Here is a 14,405-nt window from a genome sequence, read left to right as displayed (position 1 = left end):
CAGTGTAAAAAGGAAGGTTTATGTGCTTTACTTTTGTGCAAACTGGGGTCGGCACAGTGCAACGTTGCTTATGCAGGACTTTAACGGACCAACACCACCCTCTTGTGGCTAAAAAAATTACAAAGCCATAGAGACTGCTTTGTTGGGGAAGTGAGGAACATTGATCATCTTCTTAGAGTGCAATGTTCTACTGTAAAACCGTGAGTCGTTAAATTGGCTTGTGCATTATTTTTCAGGCCCTTGTCACAATGCTGAGCCCCAACATACCTAAAAAGTAATATAGCAGGAAAAGTGACACTATAAGAGTGTGAATATTATTTGGTATTTACTAGGTATTTTGCATAGTGTTGCAAAATCCTTTACCTTGAATCTAATTTTGGGATTTAAAATCTTACTTAGCAAGTAGCATCAGTATGTACTTGAAATACCCAGTGTAAAAATGGGCCTTTTCTGTGATAATACACATTATTGAGTCATAGTTACTTATTAATCAGTGTGTATATTGTTTTTACTTAATATACTTCTGGTTAGCTAATTCTTTAACAACATAGCATCATATGTTTTTTATATTAACCTGTATGCTTTAAACAATTAGAGTGAACCCCAGAGTACAAACACTACATACAGTGTTGTAGAAGAAGTAGCTTTTCATACAATTACATGAGTGATGTAAAAGTGCATACAATAAAATTCAACTTCGGCATAGTATTTGGGTAAATACCCCATAGGACACAATACTAGGCCTGAATAATGTATAGCTCTAAAAAGAAAAAAGACAAATTTTCATTCAAAACAAAGGCAAGAAATTGTGGTGGCGGTCCCTTGTTTGAGCTAAGCTCACGCATGCAAGTGTAGTTATCCAAGGGTGAGTATAATATAGTAGAAGAAAACGACTGAAATGAACATCGATTCTGGATTCGTCATCGTGAGGGTAGCTGATTCGCACAAATACAGTATAGTGTCAAGGATCCTCTTATCTTTGACACTTTTTAGGAGGGGAAAAAAAGAGGTCACACTAGTTTCACACAGTCTCAGTGCTGATGTTTGCCCTTTTTCTACTTTTTAAAATGAATAATTCATGTGATAACTTGATTTTATAAAAAGCTAAAACCATGTGATGGACTAGAAATGTTAACCTAGCAATACCTTAAGAACAAAATTCATGTGATGTACTGAACAAGTTATTGCTCAAAAAGTATTTATTGCATGGCTTATTTATCATTTGCAAACATAATGAAGACTGACTCGGGCATCAGATGGAAGACAAATGTAATGAAATGCAGTTTAGCATTTGTGAGATAGATCTGATAGTTTTTGAAATAAAATGTCAGCTCTATTAAGCAAACATTCAACTTAATTGAATGTTGTCTGAATGAACCAAACTTTTTTCATCTGTCATTAAACAATGAAAGGTAACACTATAATAACTTTAGAATTTCACATTAAATTGCAGATAGGTGAGAAACAACAGCGATGGGACATGGAGCACCGTGTCCCATCAGAACAGCTTCACTGTGCCTTGGCATTGATTCTCAAAGTCTCTAGAACTGTACAGTGGGGATAATAGACCCTCATTAGGTGTTTGGATGATGGCTGTTGTTGAGCCCTGATGGTTCAAAATTAGGGAATGCAAAACACCATAGCATACAATTCCCATTACTGTGGATGTTCATCAAACCCTTCAGTGACTGTTTGTGCCCTATGGATGGATGTGTTGTCATCCTGTAAGACAACACTCCCATCAGGAAAGAAATACGTCATCACAGAATGAAAGTGATCGCTCAGAACAAGTTTCTATTGATTTAAGCGGACCCTCCTTTTTAAAGGGGAACGTGGACCCTAACAATAGCAATAAAATGAGGGACTGGATCCCTGGTGGCAAAACGGTGGCAGAAACAGACCATTTCTAATACAATGACAAGGTTGAGACTATCGAGGTTTATTAGGATTGCGGAGGATCTTTATGCTAAGTCTAGATTATACTTTGCATTCACTGTAAACCAGATCTGGAATTGTTTAAGTGTAGAAAAAATGTACATTTATATGAGTACTGTAAAAATACACTATTGAGAAATTGTCCCACATAAAGTGTTCTTCTAGTAAAATAGTAGTGTTTGCGTAGTGCTCTAATGCATCACCATTGGTTGTGTTGGGTGGTCAGGCTTTGTTCCGATGTGGCTATGGTCACCTCTAGCTCCTCCCATGGGGTCAAGAGTGAAGGTTTTGCGCTACTTTTTGAACTGTATTTATTTTAGCTGTACCAACAACGTGTTCCAGAGATTATTCGATAAGAAGAGACAGAGTGTACTCCTACTGTGTAATTTAGGTGGGCTTTGTTAAACACCAGTAAAACACACTTTCTGCAAGCCCTTAGGAGAACTCAGTACCAGATGTGTGTAGCTTAAAAAGCTATTCTGACAACCAAATAAGCCAGGTTCTGAAAAACTGAAACATTATTTCCTCACTGTAGTTAATGATTATTTCTCTGTGTTTAATACCATATGAATAGAAACTATTTGGAATAGTACAGTGCTCTCTGGAAGTTGTTAGTTTCTAATAATACTATATTTCTTACCTTAATTGCATTTACATAACGTTACTCTTGTTCCTGATAAAATATTAATAATATCAACATCTGGCCAGTATGCAGATATGAAACTAAAGGTTCAGATGGTTGAGATGAATATTACTAATTCAAAGAGATCAAAGTATTTTTCAAGCAAACATATTTCTCAAACAGGATATTCAAGTCTTTATTACAGATTAAGCTCCTTCAGCAGGAAACCTAATATCATATAAATTCATATTCCATAATATTTGCAGCCTGCAATCAGACTCTTGATTCCTTTGAATCACAGTTACGGTGAATAACAAGTACATGTTTTCAATGATACTGCAGACATGTGTTTTTGCACAATGCCCACTGTAAAATTCGTGCACAGTAAAAAAGTAAAGGTGCAGTCTGAGTACATGTGAGGCTACAGCAACTGCACGCACAGATTTTCCTCTATAGAACTTTGACTTGATGGAACTGTAAATGCACACAGTAACCTAATGTGAAAATGCATAAGTGCTAATAAAAAGTGCATTTTGTTATTCAAAATGTAAAGAAACCGCTGGACTCTTCCAGGTCACAGAATTGCTCAGTGGCACTGAACATGCAGTCAAAACACATCTTGCATGACTCAACTGAGGACTCAGTGAAGGAAGTAGCCAACTTGTTCATGGTCCTCAGTCTGTCACAGTATTCCTTGGACGTCTTCATGTCGCAGAACTTTATAGGTAACCCAATAAAGGACGTTAAACATCAGGAAGCTCATGGGAAAAACAGCTCGGGAGATGGTATCAATCCTTTTGGCCCGATCCACAAAACGCCTCCGTATCTCATAGAAACCCAAACCAGGAGGTAGATCAGCAAAAATGGGTGTTGCATCCATTTCCTGAGAGGACAGTGCAAGTCCAATACTCTGGAGCAGAAAACCCTGCTGTGCCAGCTCCTCCTCCTGGAAGACAAAGACACAGCACAGACTCACTGCAAATCACTAAGCTAAACTGTTTGTTTGTTTTTTCTTTTTTTGGAGCCAGCAATTGGCTGGTGAGCAAGGCAACAGTACATACCCTGGCACAGGCACTGCACTGCTGGGATGCATTCCCATGAGGAGCATTGTTCCCTGACATGTTGTTTCCTTTCACCTTACTTTCACCGGTCCCCTGCGGGTGAGTGTGGGGGGAAAGCCGGCACAATTATTTAATCGTCAAACAGACTGCACTGACTGAACAGTTTGCAAAACTGGCACAACTTTGCTCTACTGCATAGATGTCAGGCCACATGCATTGTATTGCACTGCAGATCAAAGCAGATGTCGGGTGTACTGAGGCATAAATATTATAAAAGGTATAAAGAGCTCTTCAGCTGCTGTCACATTGCTTTAACTTGCCTTAATGAAGGCCAAATTTCTCAAAAATGTGAAGAACTGGCCAAAAGAAGAGCCTCATCTAGTTTAAGGGTAATTTATCCTAATTTGTCTTCCTTATTCTTCCCTTTCTCATGATATCCATGATGTTGAGAACATTCAGCCAGCAGTAGAATAAGGTGATGGCTTGAATTAATCACAGGTCAGTGCTGTGTGCTTTTCCTGACTGGAGTGTAGCATGCAGGTGAGTAGCAGCTCGTGCAGAGCTGGGCACAGGGAATAGCAGGTGACAGCTGCCTGAGGGCCTGAGTGGGTGGGCTGCACTTACAGTTCTCTGCTGCTGCTGCTGCTCTTTGAGTTTCTTTTTCATTCTGAAGAACTCCTTGTGCTGGCGTGAAACAAAGTTGACGGCTGCATACTCCAGTAGTGCAGCAAACACAAACAGAAGACACACCGCCATCCAGATGTCTATGGCTTTGACATAGGATACCTGCATAACCATAACAATCAACTGTCTCAATTAATATCAGAATCAGAAAGAAGTTTAACACCAGCTCAGCTGAATGAAGCCTCCAGTACATATACACAAAAGAAAATACTAATAAAACCTGTCAACATAGCAAAAATAGTTTGCATCAAGTATAAGCCACTGATTTCTTTTTTAAAAATACAACTGGAATATTACTATTATTCAATTGCGTTAATGTGCATTATTAAGGTAGTTCTTCAGCATTGGGATGTGGTCAGCAAGGGGTTCCTTTTGGACTGAGTGAAGAAAGATGATATATTATTGTATTTTTATATTATTTAATTATTTCCATTTATAATATTTATGTTAAATACATAAAAAAAATTTTATTAAACTGATTATACCATTCACTTAGAAAAAAAGTTAAAACTAAATTATCCCACAGCCCGATGAAATGCATGCTAAGCTGACTGGTGATGCTAAATATGAATGTGAGGTTGAGTAGTCCAATTAGAAACTGAAATTTGGGTGCTAAGAAATTCTCTTGTTAAATCTATTTTATCTGATTTGACTTTCTTGGAATCATACAACCCCTCTGTATTTTCATTCTGACTTTATCTTTTTAGTAAACAGCAGATAACTTGCTGAAATTTGCTTCTGACCTTTGGCAGGGAGGCCCTGGAGCCAGAGCTCTGTGTTGTCATGGTGAGCACAGTAGTGATTCCCAATCCCACCCTTGCGGGAGCTGCATCCATGTTGATCCAGAACGACACCCAAGACAGGATGACAGTCAGCAGGCTCGGTATGTACATCTGGATCAGGTAGTAACCCATTTGGCGCTCTAGGTAGAATTTGACTTCAATGCAGGTGAATTTACCTGACGACAGGAGGAGGCAGAGGTGCAAACTGAAAGTCTTATTAGAAGGTGATGGACAGTGTGTACTGAGAATGTAGGACAGTGGGTTGTCATATGTCCTGTACCTGTGTTGTAGTGCTTGGTGCAGTAACCAAGACCTTTCTCCTCTTTTAGCACAAACTGAGGGAGCATTAGATCATCAGCAACTTGCACTGCTCCCACATCCAGCCATTCAAAAATCAGGTCATTCATGGTGTAACCAACTAGAGGCGAAAGAGAAAGTGTACAGTACGCAGTAGTTTTATGTCAAAACCTGTATGTAATGTTTTCTTAGCCTGCCTAAGAAGATGAACTCACAGCTTTCAAGCTGCATGGTGCACGTCTGGCTGTCCATGGGGAAGTTTTTCAAATCCATGGGACAGGAAAGCGTGAGTGTCAGTCTGGAAAACAGAAGCAGCAGCATAATAGTATATGACATGAAAAGGTGATACCCTCGAACCTTATCCCATAGGCAAAAAGGCGAATGGGGGACTTGGCTAACGACCACCTGTGAACTCCACAGTACTGGCTATTTCTTACTCATGTGTCACTCAACCCCTTTTTTTGAACACTCACCTTACATCAGTGGTCACAATCAAGCAGCTCAAACCTCTCCGACACCTGTCCTCCCTTCCATTTTTCTATTTCACTGCCCCCTTTACAGGCTGCAGAAAGCACTGACAGGTGCTGACAGACATCATGTCAGCCTTTATGGTGGGCTTGATATAAAAATCGGCTGAGACACACACATCACCACCATCAGTTTAAAAAAATAAAAAATAGGGTTGTACCCCGGTTACAGAACATAAAGACCGAGATTAGAAAGCATTCCGTTATTTAGTACAGGTGTTGGCTTTATAGATAACACACAGATGTTCTTTAGCTGTCACAGCGTTCTTTGTTGTATTATGCTGTATTATGCTGTTCGTTTCACTGACCTATTTCTCTATTTTTCCCCTCCTGCACTCACAAAGCAAAGCCTCTCACATAAATGAGCAATATTGCAGAAAGGAGGAACATAAATGATCCTGGTTTAATGTCGTCCACAGACACTGTGGTTTTCCCCAAGTGGGGCCATAAATAATATAACCAACCTTAAAAAAAAGGATTTTATTCCTGTTTATCTTAATTACTAGAACTAATGCTTCTTTTTTTCTTTCTATTTATAACTCTTTACCATTATGCTACGATTTACCAGCGCTTTAGCAGCACATTACTGACCTGATTCCTCTTTAGCCTGCAGTAGCTGCTTAACAAGAACTTGCTCACAGTGCATGCTGGACAGTGCAATTACAACTGAACTGAACTGGAGTGAAACAAATATGTAGCAGTCCATACACTTGGATGTTTACAGTACTTCTCAATAGACTTTATATTCACTGAGCTACCCATCAAAGCATTTTTGGAAATGTGTTTGATAGTTGAAGTACTATTAAAACTTAACCCCACGTGTTTAATAAACACACATAAAATGGCTCACCTGATGCTGTAGAGGACATTTCCGTTCTGGAAGATCCGCAGCAGTTTGTTGTCTGTTGTAACCTCGTGAAAGTTTGCTCCCTTTTCATTTGCAAAGAATAAGTCAGGTTTCCAAATGGAGTCCAACATTGAGGGGTCCAAGTCCAGAGAGTCATCAGGGTACTCCTTATATGCTAGTCGAGGGTCATTCCACTGCTGCCGTAGAAATACATTGAGCCGATAGTCCTAAATTGTGGAGGCAACACGTAATTAAAAACTGTGTAAACTTATAAATGATGAAAAAATGGATATATGCATATTGCATATGCATGCAAGTATGCTGCATATGTTCAAGCATCTAATTTTAGCGAGAGGGCAAAAGTAAAGAGAAGAACCATCCTCTAAGCAGGCAGGCGTGACTGTGTGTCTGTGTGTGTTTGGGTAGGGGACAAATGGTGACAAACAGGCCTGAGTGCTCCCATAACCTGAACAACAGCAAACTCCACTTACAATTTCATCAATTAAAATTTGATGTCTCTCTCCTTTAGTATTTTACAAAATGCACAAATTCTCCAGGCTCTAAACGTGAATAAATCAACAAACATGACCAACCCCAGACATTCTCCAGAGGCCTTGTAAATTAAGGATGGCTGCTTATTTAGACAGAAAGACACATGAGAAGATCTTTGCTGACACTATGTTATGCATTTACAAGATGAAGCAACTAAACAGTCATAATCTAATGATAGCATGTTTGGGCATCATGAAACTTGGCCTCCACCAAGAGTCGGAGAGGAGCCAAACAAAAAAAAGAAGCTTCAGATGAATAAACAGTAAAGTGTCTGATGCATCTCATAAATGAGCTTTAACCAGCTCTGCTCTCCAACTGCTATTAAAGTCGTGGATGCTCATATTAAATGCGGCCAGAGTTTCAAATAATGAGGTCAGTGCTTTTTGGCTCACCAGTGAGCCCGGGGCTTCGGGCAGTTTTAAACACTCGTTTTCAGACAGATTTTCTACTCTTGGCTCTGTACGAAGTCATCCCAGGCTCACATCTCAGGCAGTGAGCACAGAAACCCCACCCGCCTGCTGTTTGGTTTGCGAGAGGCAACCAAACTGACCTGACACAGGGGAGCTAAAACTGCTTGTTTCAGACCGAAGATAAACCGAGGGGCTGACACCAAGGTCCAGTGTAAATTAACAAGGATTATTTTCAACTCTGAGTCATGCAGACTTACTTAATTAAGTTACTAAGTTGGAGCTGGAAAGAAGCACAATTGCCCCCCTATAAATTTTGACACAGGAACTATTGGTCTGTGCTATTGGTTTTCCATTTGTTTTGGTACTGGCCTTAACTGGCAGCTTCAGTCATCAGTCAGAGTAAGATTAGTGCCAGTTATCATATTACAAAATGTTATGCAGATTGATTGTGATACTGACTGACTTATTTTATGCTAATTTGTGCACATGTTTACTAAGTAAAATACCGAATACGGGACCTTAAAGTTGTAGTATTGTATCTCTAAGCTGTAGTATAACTGCTTTGACTGAATTAAAGGATGTGAATATAGTTTCCAGTACATTATTCACATGTTCTGTGAGTATAAGGGATTAATATGAGCTACGACTTCTAACTTAGAGGCAATGATGCAAATTTATATTGAACATTATTACAGTGAAAGTGGCTACAAATGTTAGCTACAGACACTCCCATAAAAGCTCAGCTATTTATAGGCACTCCTTGAGTCTTTAGTCAAAGTGACATTTTTAAAGAGGACCTATTATGCTCACCTCCAACTATATATTTATATTCTTGGATTTTACTACCGTAGCTTTGCATGAATCATAAATCAAAAATAATCCTTATTTGTCTTATGTGCTCCTTGGTAGAGACCTTCGGTCCATCGCCTGTTTAGAGCAGTCTGAAGCCTTAGCTTTTACCTCACTGGGATTACCAGCACATATGATGTCAATATTAGAAACTTTGGCTGTATTTATTATGAACATCCACCACTGTAACAGTATATGTGACAAAAATAAAGAGATAATGGAGGTAAAGCCCAAAGGAGTTCAGTCACAGTCATACAAATGACAAGCTTTCATTTGCATAATTTTGAATATTTGAGCCCTCTTATTGGCAGAATTATTAATGTTCATTTAAATTGTCTGTCACAGACCCAGATTTAAATGTAGTTCAGGGTTTTGGGAAGGCCATTCCAGAAGTTTCATCCTACGTTATCCATTACAAAACCAGTTTTGATGCATGTTTTGGATTGTTGTATTGGAACATTAAGTTATGTCCAACTTTTGTCTGTTTAGTTGAGGCGAAGTTAAAGAATTTGAAGGTAGTCCTCCTCCTTCGTTAATCCAGCCACTGTGCAATCTATCAGTACCACTGACGGTAAAACAGCCCCAGAGCATGATGCTACCACCACCATACTTCTTAGCTGGTACAGCGCTCTCAGACTTAAAGGCCTCACCTTTACTCCTCCTGTCATTGTGGCCAAACAACTCAGTCTTTGCCTGACCATAAAAACGTTTGGCTTGTCCATCAGAGGAACTGCAAATTTCACTCGAGCATGAAAGCACTGATTGTGGAGCATTCCCTTCTTTCCTGGACTGCACCCTCTGATGATCAAACAATCATCAGTTCAATGAATAAAAATAAATAAGTTCAAAAAGGAGAATCTACAGTTCTCCTTGTCTGATCTTCATTGGGTTTCTTGGACATTTCTATTGTTCTGAGTACTGGTCAGTCTAATGAGCACTGTTAATTAACTGTCTATTAACTTCACTAATAAAAAGTTAATAGGCCTTGGCCTTGTCAAGTTATAACACGTTTTAGAACCTTCAGCACCACTTTTTAAAAGATTTAAGTGAGTATATATGTGAGCCTGTATGTGTACTCTTGAACTCATGTGGATTCGAGAAATTTGAAGTTACACACCCGTTTTTTTAAAGTCATTAAAATGTATGTTGTACAATGGCACCTTCGAAAAAGAGCAGATAAATTTAAAACAGATGTTTTCTCACCATAGTTGTTTCAGTGATGGATCCAAAGCTGTTGATGAAGATGTTACAGGTCACGTTGACAGGAGAACCTGACGGGAGGACACATCTTAGTAACACTGCTTCCTTAAATACCACTGATGATGTTTTCTAAAAGGAACACATCAAATATTAAAGCTGATGAAGAGCAGGGGATTCCTGTACCACAACATCTGTTTTTTCCCTTCATAATATGCCATGCCGTGTCCTGATAAAGATTTATCCACGATAACAAGCCTGAAATTGTGTTGTCATTTCCAGTACGCTCCCATTAGCGTAGCCCATCTGTCGACCATTGGAACTTTAAATATTTCAGTGAGTCATTTCCGAAGAGGCAATTATTTATTGATTCAGTTTTACTTACATTGGTGTGTTTATAGATAATCAGCAGAGATTTATCCACAATGCACCGACAAGGATGTGGAGCAAATATGAAATATATATGAAATTTGACCCTAGAGGCGGTGCAGGAACTATGTGAGAGAGACTCTGCCAGTTTCACAAGATTGGACTGGAAAGGGCCTTTGGGGTAACATGCAAGGATGACCGCACATTTCTGTCAAATAAAAACGATGTGAAAGAGACGTCTGTGAAAAGACACCATCACCTTAGGGTGTGGGACAACACAGAAACCGTAACAACACACGAGGAGGAAAAAAAGGAGAAAGACTTTCGCATGGAGACATCGTAGCTTGCAGCATCTCTTGCCTCTGACCCATCTGTGAAGGATTTGTGCCACATCACTGCACAGATTGTTGTGCAAATTGAGCGGCACTCTTTCTCACACCTTTTCAAATAGAGCAGTATTTGCATGTGGGAGTGCAGTTACCTTTGAAATTTGGTCTGATGCGAGCATCATAGCCAGATGTGCGTCCCATCAGTTTGTCCAAAAAGTCAGAGGGAGAGGGCGGCTTGACTGCCCTGCTGGGGAACTTCAGCTCCTTACATTGCACAGACCTACAGGGTGATGGGGCTGTGATGATTCACTGACATAAATATGAACTTAATGTCTAGCTTCCTAATTTGTATTAAGAAGCTAAAATTTAAGTTTGGACATTACATGCATTTTGTGATTAAAGGTGTCCTGCTGTGAATAAAATTGCAGGCTTTCTGAATAAAAGAACAATATCCATGAAATTACTTTTTTCTTTTTTTTAAAGATCTGTTTCTCAAATCTTGCAAATTTAATTGGGTATTTTTACCTAATGGAACTGTTGCTTTTTAATTATAGATTACAAAATATTTAATGCATGTTTCTTTCCACTTAAAGAGAAAAGGCTGTGTCGGCAGCTTCTTTGTTAAAGAAGTATCAGAGCATGTAAGGTACAGTAGCTGCCCCTTCAAATAAGCGTGCAGGCTGGCGCTTGCATTTTTGAAAGGAAAGACTTTCAAAACTATCTTACCTGCCTTGTTGAAAAATGACAAACGAAGCCCACAGTGGACACAGGATGTGCAGTAGCATTCTGAGTTGGTGGACCCAACAGATGAGAGAAAAACAGCCAAAATTTGGAAGGAAAAAAAAAAAAAGAAAGCGAAGATGCGGAGAACTTTCAGGCGCTGGCTCCTGGAGTCAGATGAGCCTCCCTCCCCCTCTGCAGGTGTAAAATACAGGAAGCTGCTGCTCTATAATTCAAAATCCAAGGGAACTTTTTTTTCCTCCTTCCCCTGCCTGTTTGTGTGGATCACTTCAAGCTTTATCTCTTTTTTATGGTCATATGCATGCTGAAGGAATTACTGCAAGAATTTTTAAAGGGACAGCAGCATTTTTACGGCAGAGTTGCCCCCAACGATGGTCTTCGACGCAGCCTCAGATCTGCACTTTCAAATATTTGGGATTCAAACTGTACTGCTTATAAGCACTTCTATTAAACAGATCTAATTATGAAATTTAAACACATATAGCTATGCTTTTTTTTTTTCCTCTTTAATTTCTGGATGAACACAGCTCTGCTGGTGCTTAATCCACATTTTAAAAAACTTTAAAGAGGCATGTAAATAAGCCTGAAAACTGTATTTTAATAACAAGGGAGGAGAACCTTTACATTAAAATGACCCTTCCACCTCCTTTTAAAATCAGGTTGTTCAAAGATATTTTTGGTGAAACTGTATTTATATTGCCATCAATTTACAAAACCACATAACATCAGCACTGAATGGGCCTCAAATTGGGCAGGAGAACAGAGAGGTAACTGCCAAGTTGGCAAGATTGTTGTTCCATGCAGAAGGGAAATAAGATAAAGGCATAAAGTTCCTATTAATTCCAATGCAACACATCTCTGTGTCAGAACACATCCAGAGGGGATTTATCTTTAGCACTGCTGTTAAGTTTCTGGTCTAATTATTTCATCTACAAACTGCCACACAAATTCACATATAAATGCGGAAACTCATATTTGTTCCTCCACATAGAGAGGGGGCAAGCTCAGCCATTTCCTCATGTAAAATTAATGTCAGAGAAAGCGATGGGACGTAACGGCTGCACGTGTTTGCCTCACACTTGAAAAGGCCATTCTCCACTCCGCTCTGGAGCCCACAGTGTCAAATTGGATAAGAAATGTGTTGGAATATAAAACATGAATGCCTTCCTAATAACAAGAAGTCCTGAGTAAAGAAAAAAATAAAATAAAATAAATTCTGTATGCGTGCACATTTTTACCTCTGGACAAGAAAAGTAGGCCAAGCTTCATTTTAGTGATATTTTGCTGGATTGCGAACTGGATTTACTTCATCAGATCATATTACCGACGCACTGTTAAATGGAGTAGTCAGGTGCTTTTTATACAGGCTGGCTTTTCCCATTTGAAACAATAAATACGTGCTTTTGATCTGTGGTCAAATCACTATAGCCCACATGCATAACCGTAGCAAATGTAGCAAGCAGCACAAATTGATGCTCCGGTGGTTCAGATTACAATGAAGCACGCAGACTTTAACTACCGTCAAAACAATCAAAGCTCCGAATGGAGGTAAACTTCTCGGTTGTCAGTGTCATTTTTCTAAAAGCACAACTGAAAATACAGAGATGAGTGATTTAAAAATAGTTTTTATTGCAGCTTTTTTTTTCTCCTCTGAACAAGCTGCTTTGATCACACCGATGGAAACGATGACCCATGTGCAACATTTGCAGCCTGGTGGGGGGGAATGCAGATAAGCAATCACGCGAGTTTGGTGACAGCAGAAAGATAACACAGAGACTTCTCCTAAAAGGAGGAAAAACAAGCGCAACAGATATAAATTCCAAATATGAAAATATTTCACCAACATAATTTACATTGATCCTCATTTGGTAAGTGTGACCAGTTGTGTCTTAGAGAATGTGGCAATGAGTCCCAGAGTTCAGCTGTCACATGAAGCCCCACTCCCTCCCGTGCACGTTTGTCGTCCCCACAGTCTTAATCCTCGTGGATGTTGAACAGCTTGGCCACTTCGTTCAGATCTGCATGCTCTTCTCCATCCTTGATGATCTACGAATAACAGAAATAAACAATTACAACAACCGAACGGATATTTTGCTCTTGATGACACAAAGCAAAACGGCAGCACTTACCTTCCTTGCAACGGGCATTCTGTTAAACACGTTCCACAGGATAATTCCCACCACCACTTTGTCTCTTAGGTAGAAGATGACTCCTTTGCCATAGTCGTCTTTGTTCTCCACGACAGGAGCAGGTGTCACAGAGGCCACCGCGCTGATGGCTGTGTCCTCCGTTTCACTTTCTGAGCGGATCCCAGTTCCTGCCGCAGATTTGAGAACACAGACTGTCGGACCCTTTGTCCTCAAAAATTTTTTTTTTTTTTCCTTTTCCTTTGCTTGAAGGAAAAGGTTGACTGCTCCTACCTGACTCTTCTGTAGCAGCTTTAGGCGTATCCTTGGCAGTGGCTTTAGCAAACACGCCTACTGTTGGTAGGCTGCTGTCAACAATCCCGATAGCCTCGTAGCCTACATCAGGACCCAGATCACTCCTGTAAGAAGGTACACGTGATTTACTGCAGTACCACATGTAGTTGAGAACAAAGTCAGGAATCATGCATAACATTTAGTAATTCTTTGCACAAAATGTCTCATGTGTTTTCAAAGTGGGGCTTGAAAGATTTCAAGTTTAAAACTGATCTGATATCCGATTCTACAAGCATGTAGATTAAATGCATAATTAAATACAAAATGTTAAACCAGGTCATGTTTGGAGGTGGGAGGGGCAGTGTTGGCAAAAGTACAGACACTCTGTACTTAAGTAGAAGTACAAATATTACTGTTAGAAAATACTCTAGTACTGTAAGAAAGTACTGATTTGACTTTTTTACTCAAGTAAAAAAGTACAGGCTCAAAGTAAGAAAGTAAAAGGTAGCTCTTTGGAGGATGTTTCTATTTTTGTGCAAAGCTCATTGAACCTTGTGCTATATTAACAAAATGATAAAATAATATCAGTAAATGGAAATAAAAACCTCCTTTATCCGAGGTTCGACTAGCGGACGAACTCTCCTTTCCAGCACCCTGGCATAGACTTTCCCAGGGAGGCTGAGGAGTGTGATCCCCCTGTAGTTGGAACACACCCTCCGGTCCCCCTTCTTAAAGATGGGGACCACCACCCCGGTCTGCCAGTCCACAGGTACTGCCCCTGTT

The 14,405-nt window shown here is 39.7% G+C and overlaps 3 protein-coding genes across 3 annotated transcripts in view; all 3 read right to left on the bottom strand.

Annotated features, from left to right (window-relative positions):
• The window catches only part of nufip2 (nuclear FMR1 interacting protein 2), a 10,767-nt gene extending 10,599 nt beyond the window's left edge, over positions 1–168 (bottom strand). The window contains exon 1 of the mRNA XM_005737925.1: positions 122–168. Coding sequence (XP_005737982.1) covers positions 122–168 — 47 coding nt within the window. The remainder of the gene's footprint in view (positions 1–121) is intronic.
• A 2,914-nt stretch (positions 169–3,082) lies between these two features.
• glra4b (glycine receptor, alpha 4b) lies at positions 3,083–11,246 on the bottom strand. The gene is made up of 11 exons (XM_005737856.1): positions 11,188–11,246; positions 10,614–10,741; positions 9,770–9,837; positions 6,759–6,982; positions 5,597–5,679; positions 5,365–5,502; positions 5,046–5,260; positions 4,243–4,404; positions 3,762–3,773; positions 3,619–3,711; positions 3,083–3,503 (listed from the first exon to the last, which is right to left on the bottom strand). The coding sequence occupies exons 1-11, from the start codon at positions 11,244–11,246 to the stop codon at positions 3,240–3,242; spliced, it is 1,446 nt and encodes a 481-aa protein (XP_005737913.1). The 3' UTR covers positions 3,083–3,239.
• Positions 11,247–12,809: 1,563 nt separating this feature from the next.
• aifm1 (apoptosis inducing factor mitochondrion associated 1) overlaps positions 12,810–14,405 on the bottom strand; it is a 15,131-nt gene continuing 13,535 nt past the window's right edge. The window contains exons 16-18 of the mRNA XM_005737855.1: positions 13,623–13,747; positions 13,332–13,519; positions 12,810–13,248 (exon numbers count right to left, since the gene is read on the bottom strand). Coding sequence (XP_005737912.1) covers positions 13,177–13,248; positions 13,332–13,519; positions 13,623–13,747 — 385 coding nt within the window. The 3' untranslated portion in view covers positions 12,810–13,176. The remainder of the gene's footprint in view (positions 13,249–13,331; positions 13,520–13,622; positions 13,748–14,405) is intronic.

The sequence above is a fragment of the Pundamilia nyererei genome, unplaced genomic scaffold (genome assembly GCF_000239375.1).
Source record: "Pundamilia nyererei isolate P.nyererei 1_Seehausen unplaced genomic scaffold, PunNye1.0 scaffold00080, whole genome shotgun sequence".
Classification (NCBI taxonomy): Eukaryota; Metazoa; Chordata; class Actinopteri; order Cichliformes; family Cichlidae; genus Pundamilia; species Pundamilia nyererei.
The sequence above is the reverse complement of the archived record's forward strand: the minus strand, read 5'-3'. Positions and strand labels throughout refer to the sequence as shown.

Coding starts and splice junctions, on each gene's coding strand:
- glra4b (XM_005737856.1), bottom strand. CDS start 11,246: ATGCTACTGCACATCCTGTGTCCACTGTGGGCTTCGTTTGTCATTTTT. Junction 5,261..5,364: donor CACCAAGCACTACAACACAG/GTACAGGACATA, acceptor TCCTGTCGTCAG/GTAAATTCACCTGCATTGAA. Junction 4,405..5,045: donor CCAGGGCCTCCCTGCCAAAG/GTCAGAAGCAAA, acceptor ATGGTTATGCAG/GTATCCTATGTCAAAGCCAT.